Genomic DNA, 18,059 nt, shown 5'->3' on the forward strand with positions numbered 1-18,059 from the left:
GTCTGGTCTAGTCTCTTCGAAAAACATACTCTATGCTTTAGCTTCAACTGTCAACTCAAATGTCAAAAAGATAAAGAATAATAACATTTCCAAGAATCAATGTAAATAGTTAAATCATTATCATCCTAGACAATATAATAATATTTTTATCATATTTAAGATTATTCGTTACAATAGATTAGAGATTATAAATATTTTGTGATTAAAAGCACTAAAAAATGTCTGGTGTAGTGAGTTTCTATCAATGATCCTAATATTGAAAATGAACCACTAGATTTTTCTATAGAAGACCTTAAACGAGAAAATGAGGATGAATTTGATGGTATTGTTAAGTCTGAATCTAGTTCTGAAGACGACGAACGTGTTAGAAAGATTCATGAATTCTGTGAAGTAACGATTGATGAAGAAATCAAACAGGAATTGGATGATGAGGACGAAACACCTTTCGAATGCTCAATATGCAGTAAAGCATTTAATACAAAGTATTTATTAGATCTGCACTTGTGTGATTCTTTAGAAAAACCCTCAAGCTTCAATGAATCCGATAAAAATGCATGCTCATACTGGAAAACGGCTTCACAGATGTGGTTTATGCGATAAGGTATATGTATCATCGAGTAATATGGAACAGCATACGCGTACTCATACAGGAGAACGTCCATACAAATGTAAAATATGTGATAAGGTATTCATATCATCAAGTAATCTCAGAATGCATTCACGCATTCATACAGGAGAATGCCCATTTAAATGTGAAATATGTAATAAAGCATTCAGTACATCAAGTCCTATGAATGCACACATGCGAACACATACTGGGGAACGCCCTTATGAATGTCAAATATGCAATAAAAAATTCACACAATTAAGCAGTTTGAAAACACATATGCTTATTCATTCCGGAGATGGTCCATATAAATGCGAAAAATGTAATAAAGCATTTCTTTCATCATCTGGTTTAAAACGTCATTCGCAAACTCACACTGGAGAACGCCCTTTTGAGTGCTCGATATGCAATAAATCATTTGCAGAATTAGGTACTTTAAAAACGCACATGCTCGTTCATTCTGGAGAGCGCCCATTTAATTGTGGAATATGTAATAAAGCATTCCAAACATCGAGTAATTTAAAGCAACATATGCAGTCACATACAGGAGAATCACTCTATAAATGTGAAGCATGTAATAAGACTTTTATAAAAGAAGTAGTCTCTACACACACAAGCAGCGCAAGCATAAGACGTGAAATATGCAATTGATTAGTCATCATGCGGGATGAAAAGTAATTCAATTTCTAAATTGGCTGTTACAAAATTGAGACTGCTTCTGGTAGGAGAGTGAAAATTAAGGCTCCAAGATAATGAATCATATAGTTGTACCGAAGATTCAGTTACTATTTGGTATTCGGCATATTCGGCACCTTTTTTGATATTCGGCCGAATACCGAATATTTAAAATCAAAGGAGCTGCCGCCGCTTAGCAAAAATATTGTGTTTTATCTGTTATGCGATAATGAGCTTGCGATGGATCTGTATTTGCAAGTCTATAGTTTACATAATATGATATAAAGAAATTCGTTATTATATTTTGTATATATAAAATTTTTATCTTTTTTGACTTCTGAGATTATAAAACAAACACGTGAAGGAGTCTTTTCTCAATATTCAAAGGACACGTTATTGTTATATGTTTATGTTAAGAATGATTCAACCATTACACGCACGTTTTGTATCTATATTCAATAAAGTCATTCATTATATTCAATCTTAACATTTCTAAATAAAGAGATATTAAGGGCTTTTTATCACAAAAAATATGAACAATATTTTTGATCAGTTTTTATTTATTTTATTATGATTGGCCTTCCTGATATATAAGAAATAATATTATGTTTATAAGAGAGAATATTAAATGTTTATGAAAGAAATAATATGAAATACATTTATATCTTATATATAAAATTCTTCTGTACAGGTGTATGATTTGATACTTCCCCTAAACGGTTATTCGGATTTTGATTCTTTTTAGGGTTTGTCAAAGAAAATTTTTGAGATTTAACCTAGACAATATACTAATATAGACGTTTCTCTCTCGCGGTATTTGCGTTCAGAGAGCTAGGGAAAGTCACGACCGCAATATTGGGTGATGGCGCTTTAATCGCATGTCGCTCGGCAGCCTCGTGCTCCAAAATGCATTCAAATTAAAGCGCCAAAATTAGAAATAAAAGAAAATTGTCAATTTTAAAAATAATTTATTTGTATTTAAATTTTGCATTACAATAGTCTTATATTGACATTGTTATACAATAACAAAACATACCAAACAATAATACATATATTAAAATAGATATCAAAGTAAATAGCAATATGTTGCAACAAACATATTTATTTAAAAAAAGGAAAAATAAAAAGTTTAACGAATTACAGGATTCCTGCCTTCAAGTGGATAATCATTCATTATTCACTACCAATAATGTTGTGAACACAAAACATGGTGTTTAAATTATAGTGTCTGTGCATTACTTTATTAACTAATAATCATTCCAAGTAAGATTTGTCACTTTTCAGCACATTCTTTGCGATAAATCCAGTCATGCTAAATGGCTCTTGATATTATCTTGAATATTCAAAAAACTGCTGCATTAAATTAACTTATTTTATCATCTTGCACGGCAATTGGATTTCGTTCATTAACTCAGTGGCGTTCCTAAAAAATGTAAAGTCTAGTCTATTTATGCTTTTCCATATATATTTAAGAGCCTCCAAAGTTTAATACAATTCTGAAAAGTTAGAGGAGCCTTGTCTTTCTTATAAAAGAGCCCTAGCTTGCTCCCAAAATGTATTGTGATTAAATTTTTATTATATACACTGCTTTATATCCTCTTCATTTAAGAGTTATAGATTTTGTTTGAATCACAAATAAAACCGTATAAACAATTATAAAACACTTGTAAACACAACAATCACAATAAGAATCAAAACAAAATTTTGACATTTCTGGTACATATTGCTCGTAAATTACTAACCTGTCAAACTTGTCATCGGCTCATTAGCGCCAAATTTGCGCCTAGCGGTCGTGACTGGAACTACGCATTGTGAACGCGGATTTTGTACTGAGATAATAGGGCCTGGATTTAATGAACAATAAAACTATAGTAATATTGTATAAATAAATGTCAAAAATGAAAAAAAAACACTAATTATTGTTTGACATTGAGAACATTTAAAAATGTCAATTCACTTGAAATTTGAATTCAGCTAAAATTATTAGCCTAGATAATATTAGAATATAATATTATTGCCAAAAAGCAGCTGAGATGTGCCAGAAATTAAAATAATATAAGTTACAGTCAACAGTATATGTTGGCAGAGGGAATTATATATTTTAAATAGCGCAATAAGTCCAAAATTGCATATACATTATTTTTTTAAACTTATGCATGTCGCGTTTTGGTTTACTTTACTAAATTATTTAACAATACATAAAAATATTTCTACTTGATAAAAAAATGATTTAGAATTTTGTTTCAAAAATTCCAAATGCCGAATATACTATTCATTGCAAGCCTAATATAAACCTTACCCTATCTTAATTTAAACTTTTTTGTTATATATTTGTTTACCTTTAAGTAATAATTACAAATTAAGTATATTTGTATTCATTTCGCAGATTTATATTAAAATTGATCAACAAAATATAAGCACTTAAAACATTTTTAATTTTCTTCCAATAATTTAATTTCCATAGCGGGCATTATAATATATTTACATTAGTAAAATCTAAATGAATATGTGCCTTAGGGCAAATTGCTGGAACTTCCTGTGCCATAACGAAATATTGGAGGAATATTAAATATTTTCAAATAGATTATTATAAATACAATAACATTTCCTAATGTTTATAAGAATTATATAAACTGGAGTTTTTTAATTCATTCAAATCGGATGCTTAGTTCTCTCAAAATCTGCAATTTTTTGTACGTTTAGTTCTGTATCTTTGAAATGGCTGGACCTGCCTTTGCCAAAAACTAATCACCACTTCTCCCAATCATTTCAAACTGAATGTTTTTTTTTAGATCATTCAAATCGGATGCTCCGTTCTCTCAAAAACTCGATTTCTATTTTCTGCACTCTTTGCTCTTTATCTCCGTAACGGCTGGACCTGCCTTTGCCAAAAACTAATCAGGTATCATTTTTACCTAACTAATCAGTATTATTCCCAATCAATATCTTTCGAAAATAAAATTGATTTTTTAAAATCGATTCAGAATTGAGAGCTAACACGTGGACGAAACGTTTTTCCACGTTTTTGCTATTTGCAAAGAAACGGCTCAGCCGATCGTCGCACGAAACTGAGAAAAGATAATCCACATCGAAATACATCGATTGGCTTTTAAATTTTTGAAAACGGTTCAGACGTTTTTAAGCAAACGTTGATGAAAGTTCGAATTTTCACAAACGCCAAAAAACGAAACTAATTTTTGCAAACTCTGACGATTTTTTAAAATTAAACGAGTTGTCGTAGGGCCGTAATATTTGAGTATGATCTAGAAGACTATGGTATCTATCGTCAAAAAAATAATAATAAAAATCGTCGAAAAAAATTTTTTTCACACGTTATTACAAGAAAAACCTACCGTAAGAAAAAAAATCATAAAAATCGTCCAAAATTTTTTTTATCACTTTATTACAAGGAAACGGCCTGCCGATCTTTACCAAAAACTTATCAGCACGAATCCAACCAATATATTTCAAAGGGTTTTTGAATTTTCAAAATCCTCATCCAGATACATCGAGTAACTTTTAAATTTTTAAAATCGGTCCAGTCGTTTTTGAGAAAACGTCGATTTAGGGCAAAAAATATGTTCCCATACACCCACACATACTTTTTCCAAATTTGGTCTCATTCGATTCAGAATGGCTTGAAACGTCGAGAAAACAAAAAATTTGCGAATCGGATTTCTGGATGAAAATAAACTCCTTCGGGAAGTTAATATATTCTCTTATTGTTCGACTGGGAAACAAATTACATTAAAATAAATTAGTTTATTTTCAGGGAATCGTTTTATTTTGACCAAACTTTATTGTACAATTTGCTCATTAACATGTTTAAAAAATATGTTCAACGAAATGGCAAGTTGTCTTTATGCAAAGCTAAACATAATAGTTTTCTCTGGCGAGTATTTATACCTGCCCCGCCTATAGTGTGTAAATATTATCTATTTCTCTGGCTTTTAACAACTTACCAACAGGCCCATCTTCTAAATCACTTCCTGCTATTGGAAGACTTCTATCTGAATCTGTATCAATCATGGTCATAAAATTTCCAAGAAGAGATGATGGCCTTCTAGGTCTACTGGTTGAACACTGTTCGTTTTCGGAATCTGTTTCAATTTGAAGTACCAGATTTTCAGAAATGTTGTCTTCTTCGATGTCTTGAGTGAATGAGTTTACAATTTCCATGCTGGTATCTAGAAAGTTACTAGACATGGGTTCTGTAAAAGAATTATTTGGATTCGGTTCATTACTATCATCATCTAACATATAATCTATTAGGGAGCGTCCATTGATCACGTGATCGATTTTTTAAGGATATTTGGAATCCGACTTCCCCTCTGGTGATACATGGTGATATTCAAAATTACCCCCCCCCCCCTTTCTCCATCAAACATCAGATGTACTTTAGTTACGGGAAGAAATTGTAAAATTTGATTTTTTTTAAAAAATCAGGTAAAGAATAAATACACGTGATGTCTTACTATACTCCTCCTTCTCCCACGTGGTTTTTGGTAATTTTTTGTCGATACTAGAAACCTCACGTGATTAATGGACGCCCCCTAAGTTGGTTCTGTGTTTCGTACGAAGCTACTGATTACGGTTAACTTACACACTTAAAATACATTTTTAGAATCCGAATTCGATGAGATAAAATGAGTTAAATAAATAAATTTAATTTATACAATTCCAGATATTATGAGTATGTTTGAAAGACATCAGTTTGTAGTGAAAGCGAACCGAACATTTCGAATTTATTTTCGAAATAAACAGTTGAACATTTTATCTAGATAGCTAAATCTCAATGCTTATTGATTAAGTTGTTTATGTTTCATAGACCTTATAATACATGGACTCATAGTCCTCATATGTTCGCCTGTTTAAGTGTGAAAACATGAAAGGCGATTGCGACGTCACCGGGTGAACGAACGTTGCCGAGAACCGTCGAATAATCCCGTTTGTTTGAATGTCATAATAGTTACCATGGTTACACTCTTGTTTGCTTAATGTCATAATAGTTCCATGGGTACTTGATGGAGAGTATTCGAGTACGAGCCATAAACCTTAACTGAGCGAACTTTGCCGACGGCAATCGCGTACTCTCCCGATTGATTAAATGTCATATGTCACATGTTTAATTTTAATAATATAATGGCAATTGTGATGGCTGATGATTTTGTAAAAAATGATATTAATAATATTATGAAAGGTGAGATAAATGTACATAAAATCGAATCCACCTGTTAAAATCGGTTTATATATTATAAGGCATATGTTGGGCACGAAGCACATGGCATATGACACTTAATCAATCGGGAGAGTCCGCGATTGTCGTCGGCAATGTTCGCTCAGACATGTGACGTCACAGTCTCTTCTATGTTTGCAACTACAACTATTTACTACTATATTTACCTTTTGGTAATATTTCTTTGGAAATAATTTGTATTCCATCCACTTCACCTGGGCTATTTAAATTTACTTCATCGACTATTTCAGGTTCTGAATCAGTAAAATCATTGTCAAATGTTTCACCTGCATTTGGTGAGTCGTTTGGAATGACTACATGATCATTATCACAGCTCAATATATTATCATCTTGTTCAGGTACACCATTAACTATAAGATCAACATTAACATTTTGTTTGACAACTTTATCACTAGTCATCATATCATTGGAATCAAGTTCAACAGCCAGCTTTGTACCATTTTCATCAGGTGTAAAATCGATACTTTTATGTACATTAACATTTTTGCTTCTTTTGATAATTATATCATTATCATCATCGGACACTAAAACTTTCTTGTTTCTCTTACGACCTGATAATAAAATACTGTTCAAAATTTCTTCATCTTCAGAATCCGTTTCAATCCTGAGACCAGTCTCAAAACTAGTATCAAAATCATCAGTATCAGAAATTGTCATTAGTTTTTGGGTTAAGTACATTTTACTTTCCATGATTTTACGTTGTGTGCTCATCTCGATATCAATCATATTCCTATCTAAGATAATGGATAATTTTTTAAGGTTATAACGTTGGGTAATAGAAGATGTTTCCGATCTTTTCGTAACAGTTTTTCTAGATTTGTATTTTTTGATAGTCTTAGATTTTTTCTGTCGTCTATTTTTAACAGGTTTCTTTGGCTTTCCTTTTTCATTATTAATGTTCAAAAGTTCTTTTATACGTTTTGATTTACGAAATCCTTCACTGTACTCTTTCAAACAATGTTCAGGTTGTGGATGAGTTTTGTAAACAGTCATTTTTTTATACTTTCTGTACCCTTTTAAAAGTTCATTTAATCTCTTATTAGATTTGTTTTTGAGTTCCAACCTTTTTAAAACAGGCTTATCGGAATCACTATCAGAATCTTGAGTAATCTTTATTGACATAAGTTTTTCTTTTACGTTTTTAGTTAAATTTGGTTTACAAGAATCCTTAGGTGATTTATACTTCTTGGATTTAATTCTTTTAAACTCAGATTCACAATTGTTGTGGTCAGTTTCAAATACTCGTTTCTTTGTAATAGCAAGAATATTTTTAACCATTGATGATGGTTCAATGGAAGATCGATGTTGATCTTCCATTTTTGGTTCTTTAGTCAATATTACAATTGGAGACTTGCATGTTGTTAAACTATCATTATTGGAGGATTTTGACTGTTTGGAACTCTTACTTAGACCACCTTCCTTGTTAAACATTTCATGCTTATTTGCATTTACACTTAAAGCTTTAGGTACTGACTTATTTATATTACTCAAGATCGGTTCAATTTTATCACAATCTTTTTTCATCTGATGAAGATTTATTTTGGCTTCTAATGCATTCTTAGTTGCTGCTTCAATGTTATTGTTTGTTAGACTATTTTCAGGTACAATTTTTGGTTCTTTAGTCAATATCACAATTGGAGACTTACATGTGGTTATTATATCATTATTGGAGGCTTTTGACTCTTTAGAACTCTTACTGGAACCTTCCTTGTTAAACGATTGGCGTTTATTTGAACTTTCACTTAAAGCTTTAGGTATTGTCTTATTTATATTGCTGGCTTGGCTTGCTGGACTATTTTCAGGTACAATTTTTGGTTCTTTAGTCAATATTATAATTGGAGACTTACATGTAATTAAACTATTCTTGTTGGAGGCTTCTGACTGTTTGGAACTCTTACTGGAACCTTCCTTGTTAAACAATTGGCGTTTATTTGAACTTTCACTTGAAGCTTTAGGTACAGTCTTATTTATATTACTCAAGATCGGTTCAATTTTTTTAGAATCTTTTTTTGTACTATCAACATTATAAACACTTATTTTCTGAAGTTCTCGTTCTTGATTATTTTCATCTGATGTTTCAGTTTCAAAGCTACTTTTACTACAATTCTCAGTTTTACTTTTGATCTTATTACTAGATCTTTTATTTTTTATAGAATTATAGTCATGTATATCCCTATTTAAAATTATGTCATCAGCTTTAGGCAAAGCTTCACTCAAACTTTTTCGCCTAGTAGAAATTCTGGTCATACCAGCTTCTCTATCTTGAGTCGATAAATCATTTCCAATCAACTCATTAGCAATGGTTGAAATATAACCAGAATAAAAGCTTGCACGCCTTGAAAGTGATGTATTTGCCTTAGAATCTGGATCATTATTTTTTTTTACCTGTTTGGAACCTTCACTATTGTTGGCAAATTCATTTTTGTTAAACAAACTATTAGTTTTTGCACTACATCTGCGAGTTAAAATCTCAGTTGGACTTCCATTGAATTTTAAGTCTTCAGGAAGTTCATCTATTATATTTGTGTCTTTATGTGCTAAAATTTTAGATGGTGATTGACTAGGAAAGGTATTGATATCTCCTGGTTTGGATAAAGATTGAAATTTGATGGGTGGTATATTTAATCTCAAAATTTTAACTGTAGGTACTGATTTTGTATTTATTTCTGTACTATTAGTATTAATCTTATTTGTCATAGTACTATCAGCATCAAATCTTTTCCTCCTATCAAGTTCTCTACGAGGAGTTGTATTTGATTTTTCTTTTGAAAATATATTAGAATATTTTTGAATTAACCTAAAATGTTCCCTTTGAATTTCTGAAATTAAAAATATTCGGATTACATACAAAATTTTTATGTAATATTAATGTTTAAATCTTTACCTGCTTCGTTCGACATTAGGGGCATTTTTATAGCAAATTATTTATCAATACAATTTACTTAAAAAATTAACACTTTAAATCCCAATAGAGAAAAACTGTTTACGAAATAAGCGCTTTTTTCATACACATTTTGACAGCCAAAACAAAATGTATTTCCAGAGGAGAAAATAGTTTTGACAGGCGAAAAAGTATTACCAGAGTGGCGAATGTGGCGCCAGATTCAAATTCGTTATTTTTGTAAGGAAACTAGTGGCGCGTAAACATTGACCTTATAATTCATATGTATTATAATAATAGCTCTTTTCATACTTATATAAGTTAATTGAAACAAATACATATATGCAAATAATATTATATTATGATAGTATATAATGATATTCCCAGAATAGTTGAATACAATTTGTATCTTTATGTAAAAATCAACGCATGTATTTAAGTCAAATAAAGCAAATTTTCAAATAAAAAAAATAATTTTTCAAAAAGATTATTTTAAATTCTGTAATATCGTCTAATATTTATAAGAATTATATAAACTGAATTACAAAGTTAAAATTATTCATTTAAAGTGTAATATTCAAAATAAAAAAACATTTGGAAAAAAATTGAAATGAAATTTTTCAACAACAGCAGAAAGTTTTTTGAATCATTCAAATCGGATGCTTGTTACTCTCAAAAACTGCCATTTTTTGTATATTTAGCTTTGTATCTTCAAAATGGCTGGGCCTGCCTTTGCCAAAAACTAAAAGTCATTTTCCCCAATCATTGCTAATTGAATGTTTTTTAGATCATTCAAATCGGATGCTCTCAAAAACTCTGTTCCTATTTTCTGCACTCTTTGCTCTTTCTCCATAACAGCTGAACCTCTCTTTGTCAAAAACTAATCAGCACATCTCCCTATCAATAAGAATCGAATGTTTTTTTAACAATTGAAATCGGTAAATCCGTGCGCCCGAAAACGTTCAGAAACCTTCAAAACGTCGATAAACGAAAACGCAAAAATTTTCAATTACGATTTTTGGCGACTACCCTACGGGAAGTTAAAAATATATGAACTTAAATTGAACGACGACATTTATATATGTTCACATGAGAAGTAAATTAAGCGATTATACAATGAAAGGCCTTATCTCATATTTCTAAAAATTTCTAAACTTAATTGCAAAGTTAAAATTGATTCAAATCGTACGTTTTCTCAAAAACTGTTTTTTTGCACTTTTGCACCTTAAGGAAAATTTCTTGGCAAATGGATCAACCGATTTGAATGATTGAAAAAACATTAGATTTCTGTATTGATAGGGAGATGTGCTAATTAGTTTTTAGCAAAGGCGGGACCATCCGTTTCGAAAATACGGAGCAAAGAGTGCAGAAAATAGAAATCGAGTTTTGAGAGAATGGAGTGTCCGATTTGAATGATCCAAAAAACATTCAATTTGTAATGATTGGGAAAAGCGGTGATTAGTCTTTGGCAAAGGCAGGTTCCGCCATTTGGAAGATACAGAGCTAAATGTACAAAAAATGACAGTTTTTGAGAGAACTAAGCATCCGATTTGAATGATTCTGCTTCTGTTGACGAAACAATTGCATTCGAATAAAAAAAATAATTTCAAAATTTTTTTTCCAAAAAAAATTTTTGTTGTATATCGAAAATAATTCAGATTTTAGTTTTAATTCTGACTAAAGTTTTAAAGCTCATCTTAATACTTTAATAATCTATTATTCTAATATATTGAAAACATTTGGTATTACGATGCGGGAAGTACCAGCAATTTGCTTTAAGGCACAATACTATACACCACTATTTTGCGATAAATATCATGTCTTCTAGAACATACTAAAACATTACTGTCCTAGGACAAATTGTTTAATTTTAAAAATTCATCCAAGTTTTAAAAAATTATAACGTTTGTAAGACGATTAAACTTTTCATCGGCGTTTTCTCAAAAACGGTTGAGTCGATTTCAAAAATTTAAAAACCATTCGATGAAACTTGATAGGCACTCGCATTAGTTAGATTTTTGAAACGATCGGCTCAGCCGTTTTTTTATTATTAGCAAAAAAGTGGAAACATTTTTGTCCATGTTTTAGCCAAAAAAATCTGAATAGATTTTAAAAATTCAAAAACTATTTGAAATTTTGGACAAAGATGGGCCGAGCCGTTTCTTCATATTTGACTGCTGAAAAAAAATTTTTATGAAACTTTTTATTTTGATAGATATTATGATCCTGAAGAATATACTAAAATTTTCCGGCCCTACGGCATGTAGTTTAATTTTAAAAATTCGTGAATTTCAAAAGTCTAAATTTGTGTAAAAAGTTGCTTTTGTATAATGTGATGAGTAGAACATTGTCAATTCATTAAAAGTTGGAATAATAAGCTACAATTTTAGGACATGTTACAGAAAATTTTAATGTATCTTATGGTAACTGCACCATCTAGAATTTTCTGTTACCATAAAACATTATTCCTCGCTTATATATGTAAAATACGCCTGATCGTACGGCAAGTAATCAGACATTTTCATAATTTTCAATACCAAGAAAAGCATAAGAGAGCGTTGCCATGATACTAAATAAATAGCCGAAACTAAATTCATAAATGAATACTTTTGTCACAAAACAATACTTTTTTTTAATTAATGAGTATCTTCTTTATGATATAAATTAACCGATACTAAATTCATAAATGAATACTTCTGTCACAAAACAATCCTTTTTTTTAATTAATGAGTATTTTTCTTTATGATATAAATTAGCCGAAACTAAATTTATAAATAAATACTTTTGTCACAAAACAAAACTATTTTTTAATTAATGAGTATTTTTCTTTATGATATAAATTAGCCTATACTAAATTCATAAATACTTTTGTCACAAAACAATACTATTCTTTAATTAATGAGTATTTTTCTTTGTGATATAAATTAGCCGATACTGAATTCATAAATGAATACTTTTGTCACAAAACAATCCTATTTTTTAATTAATGAGTATTTTTCTTTATGATATAAATTAACCGATACTAAATTCGTAAATGAATACTTTTGTCACAAAACAATAATTGTCACAAACAATAATTTTTCGATACTAATTGCAAATTCGATTTATATAACAAAGAAAAATGCTCATTAATTAAAAAATAGTATCGTTTTGTGACGAAAGTATTCATTTGCAATTAGTATAGAAAAATTATTGTTCTATTGATTTCAAAAGTCATTTGATGTAATTAGAAAACGACTACAGCCTGTCAGTTTTGTGCAACAATCGGCCAAATGTACGAAAAGCGTACAAATTTTCGTACAAAAAGAGTACACGTTTCAGCCAAAAATCCTGCATCGTTTCTAATAATTCAGAAACTGTTTGAAAGATATCATTTGGAAATCTTGCTGATTAGTTAAGAGATCGGCCAGATCATTTCTTCATATTTAATTGTTAAATATTTTTTAAGATGATATTTATGAAACCTTTTTGGCGATAGAGATCATGATCGCAAACATAACTACGAGGTCTGTTCAAAAAGTACCCGGAATTTTCGTTTTTTCAAAAAAATATTTATTTATTCGTCTACATTAATGTGGTCCCCTTCAAAGTAGTCCCCCCCAGATATAATACACTTATGCCAGCGTTTTTTCCAATTTTCGAAGCACCCTTGATATTCACTTTTTGATATGTCCTTGAGCACTCTCAGCGATTTTCTTCAATCGAGGAAAACCGCCGTCCTTTCATGGGTCTCTTCAACTTTGGGAATAGGAAAAAGTCACACGGAGCCATATCTGGTGAATTTTTGCACTTTGCAACACTTTATTTCATTTTTTACGCAAAATTTAATACAAATTCTTTGACTTTTCAATTCTTCCATTGTAAAAATCGCCGAGCTCAGAAAAACACGTCGAACCTTAGCGACTACCACAGACAAAGTAAACAGTGAATATAGCTGAAAATTTCATCATACTTTAGGGGCATGTATACCAACACAATAAAAAAAAAATTTTGACAATCAGACACTCCAGACCCGCGAAATTTAATTATTAGTAATTCCGGGTACTTTTTGAACACACCTCGTAAATATTTCGACCTTACGTCAAGTCGTTTTAATTTTCTTTGAAAAAATTAGCAGCACTTTTTTGCGTGGTCAACATTTTCTTAATTTAAACCATTTCTAAAAAATAACTAACATGTATAGAAAATTTGTACAAAATTGAATAATCTGCGATAGTTTTTTTACATTGCAATAACATATTTTTTATAGTTAAGTTGATTTAGTTTGGTTGCCTCTTAATCCAGCGGTCTTTCAATTTGGCCGTCTTTTAGTTCAGTGGACTTTCAATGCGACCGCTTTTTATTACGGCTACTTTTTGGTATGGCCGATTTTTGTGTGTGGCCGCTTTTAAAATTGTTCTTTTTTTATTTGGCCGCCTCTCGGCTCTGCACGCTGGCCAGACACGGTCCTGTATTGAATGTTTCTTAGATCATTCAAATCGGATACTCAGTACTCTCAAAAACTCGATTTGTATTTTCTGCACTCTGCTCCGTATCTCCGTAACGACTGGGCCTGCCTTTGCCAAAAAAATAATAAGCACATCTTTCTATCAATAGGAATAATAGAATGTTTTTGGAGCCCCGAAAACGTGAACAATTTTTTTAAAAGAATATTAACATTTTTTAAACAATTTTACTTTAAAAAAAATAGATTTTTGAGAAACTATAAATTTTTGACAAAAATATTATTTGTTTGGAAAAAAAAACTTTTTGAAAAAAAAAATGTTTTCTTTATTTTGAAATATTTGGAAGTTCTGAACTTTTTTTCGAAGCAATCGTACACTGCTTGAACTGCATAGAGACGAAATATGGAAGCGTCGCCGTCTAACGGATAAACTTTGGTACGGAACATAAGAATGTAAACAAAATTTATACTTATTGTTAAAATCTCTATAAAACATCTGATAATTTGATGTGCATATGTCTAACGATCATTTTTGACCGCCAGATGGCATTTTTTTAACTTTTTTTGCTAGATCTCCGAAACCGCTAAACCTGCCTTAATGAAAATTCGATCAATTCTTTATCTTGTCAATATAAGTAAAATGTTTTTTGAATTATTAAAATCTGACGCTCCGTTCTCTTAAAAACTGAGTTACCGTTTGTGGCACTTTTTGCCTTGTATCTTCGAAACGGCTAGACCTGCCTATGCCAAAAACTAATCAGCACGTCTCCTTATCGTTTTTTGAATAATTGAAATCGGTGGAACCGTATTCTCGAAATCATCGACGAAAATTTGTATCCGCATACACACACATACATACACACACACACACACACACACATACATCAATTTTTTCTAAGGTAGGCCAAAATGTTCATAAACCTCTCAAACGTAAAGTTATATAAAAATTTTCATTTTCGATACACGGATCAACTGATTTGAATAATTCGAAAAACATTCGATTCGAATTGATAAGGAGACGTGCTGATTCATTTTTGGCTTAGGCAGGCCTAGCCGTTTCGAAGGTACGGGGCAAAAAGAACCAAAAATAGTAGTTCAGTTCTTGGGAAAACGGATCATCCGATTAAAAATTAATTCAAAAAACATTTTACTTGAGTAGACGGTGTGCAAAAAAGGCTTTTACAGAAAATTACGTAATTTTGAAAATTTTTCAAAAAAAAATCTGAATTTTCAAAAAAATCAAATTTTCGAAATCTTTCATCATTTTCAAAAAAAAAAAAAAATAATGAGAAAAACCAAATTTTGAAAAATTTAAAAAAATACCAAAATTAAAAAAAAAAGGTTTCTTACAAAAATTTGAAAATATTTTGAAATTTTCAAAAAAATCGAATGTTTCCAAAATTTTCGAAATTTTCAAAAAGTAAAGAAAAATTTTTTTTTTTTTAAAAAAAAAATCCAAAAATTTAAAACTTCTAAAAAAAAATTTCTAAATTAATAAAAAAATCAAATTAAAAAAAAAAAAACAAATGTATTGTAAACATGCATATAAGTTGTCTGTAGAACACTCTCGTCGCCTTATTTAAAAAACACTTATAATATTACAGTATGTATTTTGATATTTATAATAAATAATCTATTTGAAATTATTCAAAACTAATATTGATTATTTTCATTTTTTGAATGTTTAATTACGGTACGGCAAGTACCAGCAATTTGCCTTATGGCATTACGCCATGCGCCCTAGTTTAAAAGCATCGATTTAATCAATTTTTACAAACTTAAAACTGTTGTTTATATATTCGAATTACGCGCCATAAACACACTCTTTAGTGTCTACAACTTCACGAAATCATTATAAACATTACTCTTCTTTTATCTATGATTTATTAATAATTATTTAAAAACATCGATTTAATCTAGTGATTAAATCGATTAAAATTTTTATTTATAAATTTGAATTCGAAAATTGTTGTTTATAAATTCGAATTACGCGCCATCAACAAACTCTCGACATATACTGTCTACAACTTCACGTTCGTTTTCGGTTTCATGTTTCAACTCTCAACATTCATTTTGAAGTTCCACAGCATGCGTCAATTTATAAAATAACTTCATTTAAACACATGTTAATTAACATAAATCAATTCTAAGTTGTGCAAGTGATTTATAAAAATGGCAGATCCCTCTTTACTAAATGAAGTCAAATCCGAAATAAGATGTTTGCTTATATCGACTTCTTCGCAGATGACGGTTGGAGATTTATGTAAGGATTATAGAGAAATCACCGGTAATTCTATTCCTTATTCCAAATTGGGGTTTAGAACGACGATCGAATTTTTAAAATCCGTTCCAGATGTTGTACAGGTAAAAAGAATTTTGTAAAATCAATTGTGTTTGGTGGTATAACCTCACACTTTGACTAGACACTTGTTGATTCAACATTTCTATAATTACAGTAGAAACTCGATTAACCGGATTAATTGTTACCAATAAGCTTTTGGATAATAAAATAAATATTTATTAAAAATAACAAATACATAGATGTTAACGAAAATCAATGTTTATTAAGAAATCAACAATTACTTATTGTTTTATTGGCAGCAACGTTTTCAAAACAAGTATTTTAGGCAGGCTGGATTTTTGGTATGTGGTCCTTGGTGCTCTCTCGGTTAGAGTATAGCCATCTGGCAGCTGGAAGTGGTTGTGTTCATTAGTTTCCAGCCAAATTGTACAACACGATTTAAAAATTTTGAAAGCATTTCAGTCAGTCCAATTTTCATTTTTTTAACTGGAATAGCTTCACCAGACTCACATATTTTGTTGCCAGACATTTTGGGCGCTGCTAAGTAGGTGCTAATTAATTTATTGATTTTTTAAAGATTTCAAATCATTTTAGTATGTCTGTAATTTTAATATTATGTTTATTAAGGGTCAAGAAACATAAAATTAATATGCCAGACGTTTCTGTGGTTGTTAAACATGTCTGGCAATCAAAAATGTGTGGCAATATAATACTAGTCGACAGACTGAGACAATTACCAAATACATTGGTGTGAATGAAACAAAAAACTATTATACTCGTAAGAGCACGTTACATGTACTAGCTAGAAAACCATAAGAAAAATCAAGTGACTATGTTAGACAGATAGGTTTATTATAAAACTTCTCTACAAAATTGTGTTTATACCATTTTTCATTAGAATCACTGTTCCTGACAAATTGCCATCTGAAAAGTTAAAAAATCCATATTCCTTATATGCAGCTTTTATACATTATCGAAGGTGTATTATGAGTGAAAAATACAAATCTATTGATTTGTGTTTATAGATGAGTTTAATGAGTTTTTTTTGAAATTTCACATTGTAGTGTCAGGTTTTAATTAACTTCTTTCTGGAGCAATATCTGCCAGATTTATTGTCCTAGTGTGCGAGGGTCGCATACCTGATTGTTTTGAAGGAATTAAACAAAAATTTATGTATAAATGATTGCGAGGCATGTTATAACCTTCCAAAGTGTTTTAACATTTTTATCATCATATTGAATAAAGATTATTAAGAACAGAAGTTTTATCTTTCAAAACAAATTGGATGCACACGTCAATCCGGAAATGCAAATAGTACATACAGCCGAAAAATTAAAACGCCTGAAAAGAAAATGGCCCAGCGATCTACCGTCAACAACATAATTTCCCTGTTTCGCACAGGAAAATTTTCATACAAGTTATTTTTAAATATTATTTATTATTGATTATCGTTTTTTTTATTAATACTATTATTTTAATTATTATTTATTCATTCATTTATTCTATTTCTTTCTTTAATTTCCTTATTCTATTTTTTTTTTTTTCTTTTTGATTTTGATTTTCAATACCATAACTTTAACTTATAGATTGTATTGTAATCTGATTGTTAAATTAACAGAAATAAAAAAAAAAAAAAAAATTGAATAAATGTGCCAGTTTTTAGTACCAACATATGAGATGGAGGATAAACTGTAGGTACATTACTACATTATTGTATCATTAAGTCATAAGATGAATAAATCTGTATTATAGATGTTTTGATCCGTTGATAAAAAAAAAATCGATAATCTCAATTGTAATCATGATTTAAGAGAATTGTGACTCCTAATGAACGTAATATTAAAAATACAGATGTACTAAAATGATTTGAATTAAAAAAAATTAATCAATAAA

The 18,059-nt window shown here is 30.0% G+C and overlaps 2 protein-coding genes across 3 annotated transcripts in view; one reads left to right on the forward strand and one right to left on the reverse strand.

The window, feature by feature from the left end:
• Positions 1-9,488, reverse strand: part of LOC113391054 — a 33,609-nt gene extending 24,121 nt beyond the window's left edge. Inside the window, exons 1-2 of the mRNA XM_026627030.1 lie at positions 9,424-9,488; positions 6,686-9,358 (exon numbers count right to left, since the gene is read on the reverse strand). Of these exons, the coding sequence (XP_026482815.1) occupies positions 6,686-9,358; positions 9,424-9,448 (2,698 nt within the window). The 5' untranslated portion in view covers positions 9,449-9,488. The remainder of the gene's footprint in view (positions 1-6,685; positions 9,359-9,423) is intronic.
• LOC113363882 (tudor domain-containing protein 5-like) overlaps positions 1-18,059 on the forward strand; it is a gene marked incomplete at its 3' end in the record, with an annotated part of 206,868 nt that overhangs the window by 172,743 nt on the left and 16,066 nt on the right. Inside the window, 1 exon segment of one of the 2 annotated variants that reach the window (XM_026606366.1) lies at positions 15,966-16,228. Coding sequence (XP_026462151.1) covers positions 16,037-16,228 — 192 coding nt within the window. 2 annotated transcript variants of the gene reach the window in all.

The sequence above is a fragment of the Ctenocephalides felis genome, unplaced genomic scaffold (assembly GCF_003426905.1).
Source record: "Ctenocephalides felis isolate EL2017-DRISC unplaced genomic scaffold, ASM342690v1 CF-g0.4_SCAFFOLD_00845, whole genome shotgun sequence".
Lineage (NCBI taxonomy): Eukaryota > Metazoa > Arthropoda > Insecta > Siphonaptera > Pulicidae > Ctenocephalides > Ctenocephalides felis.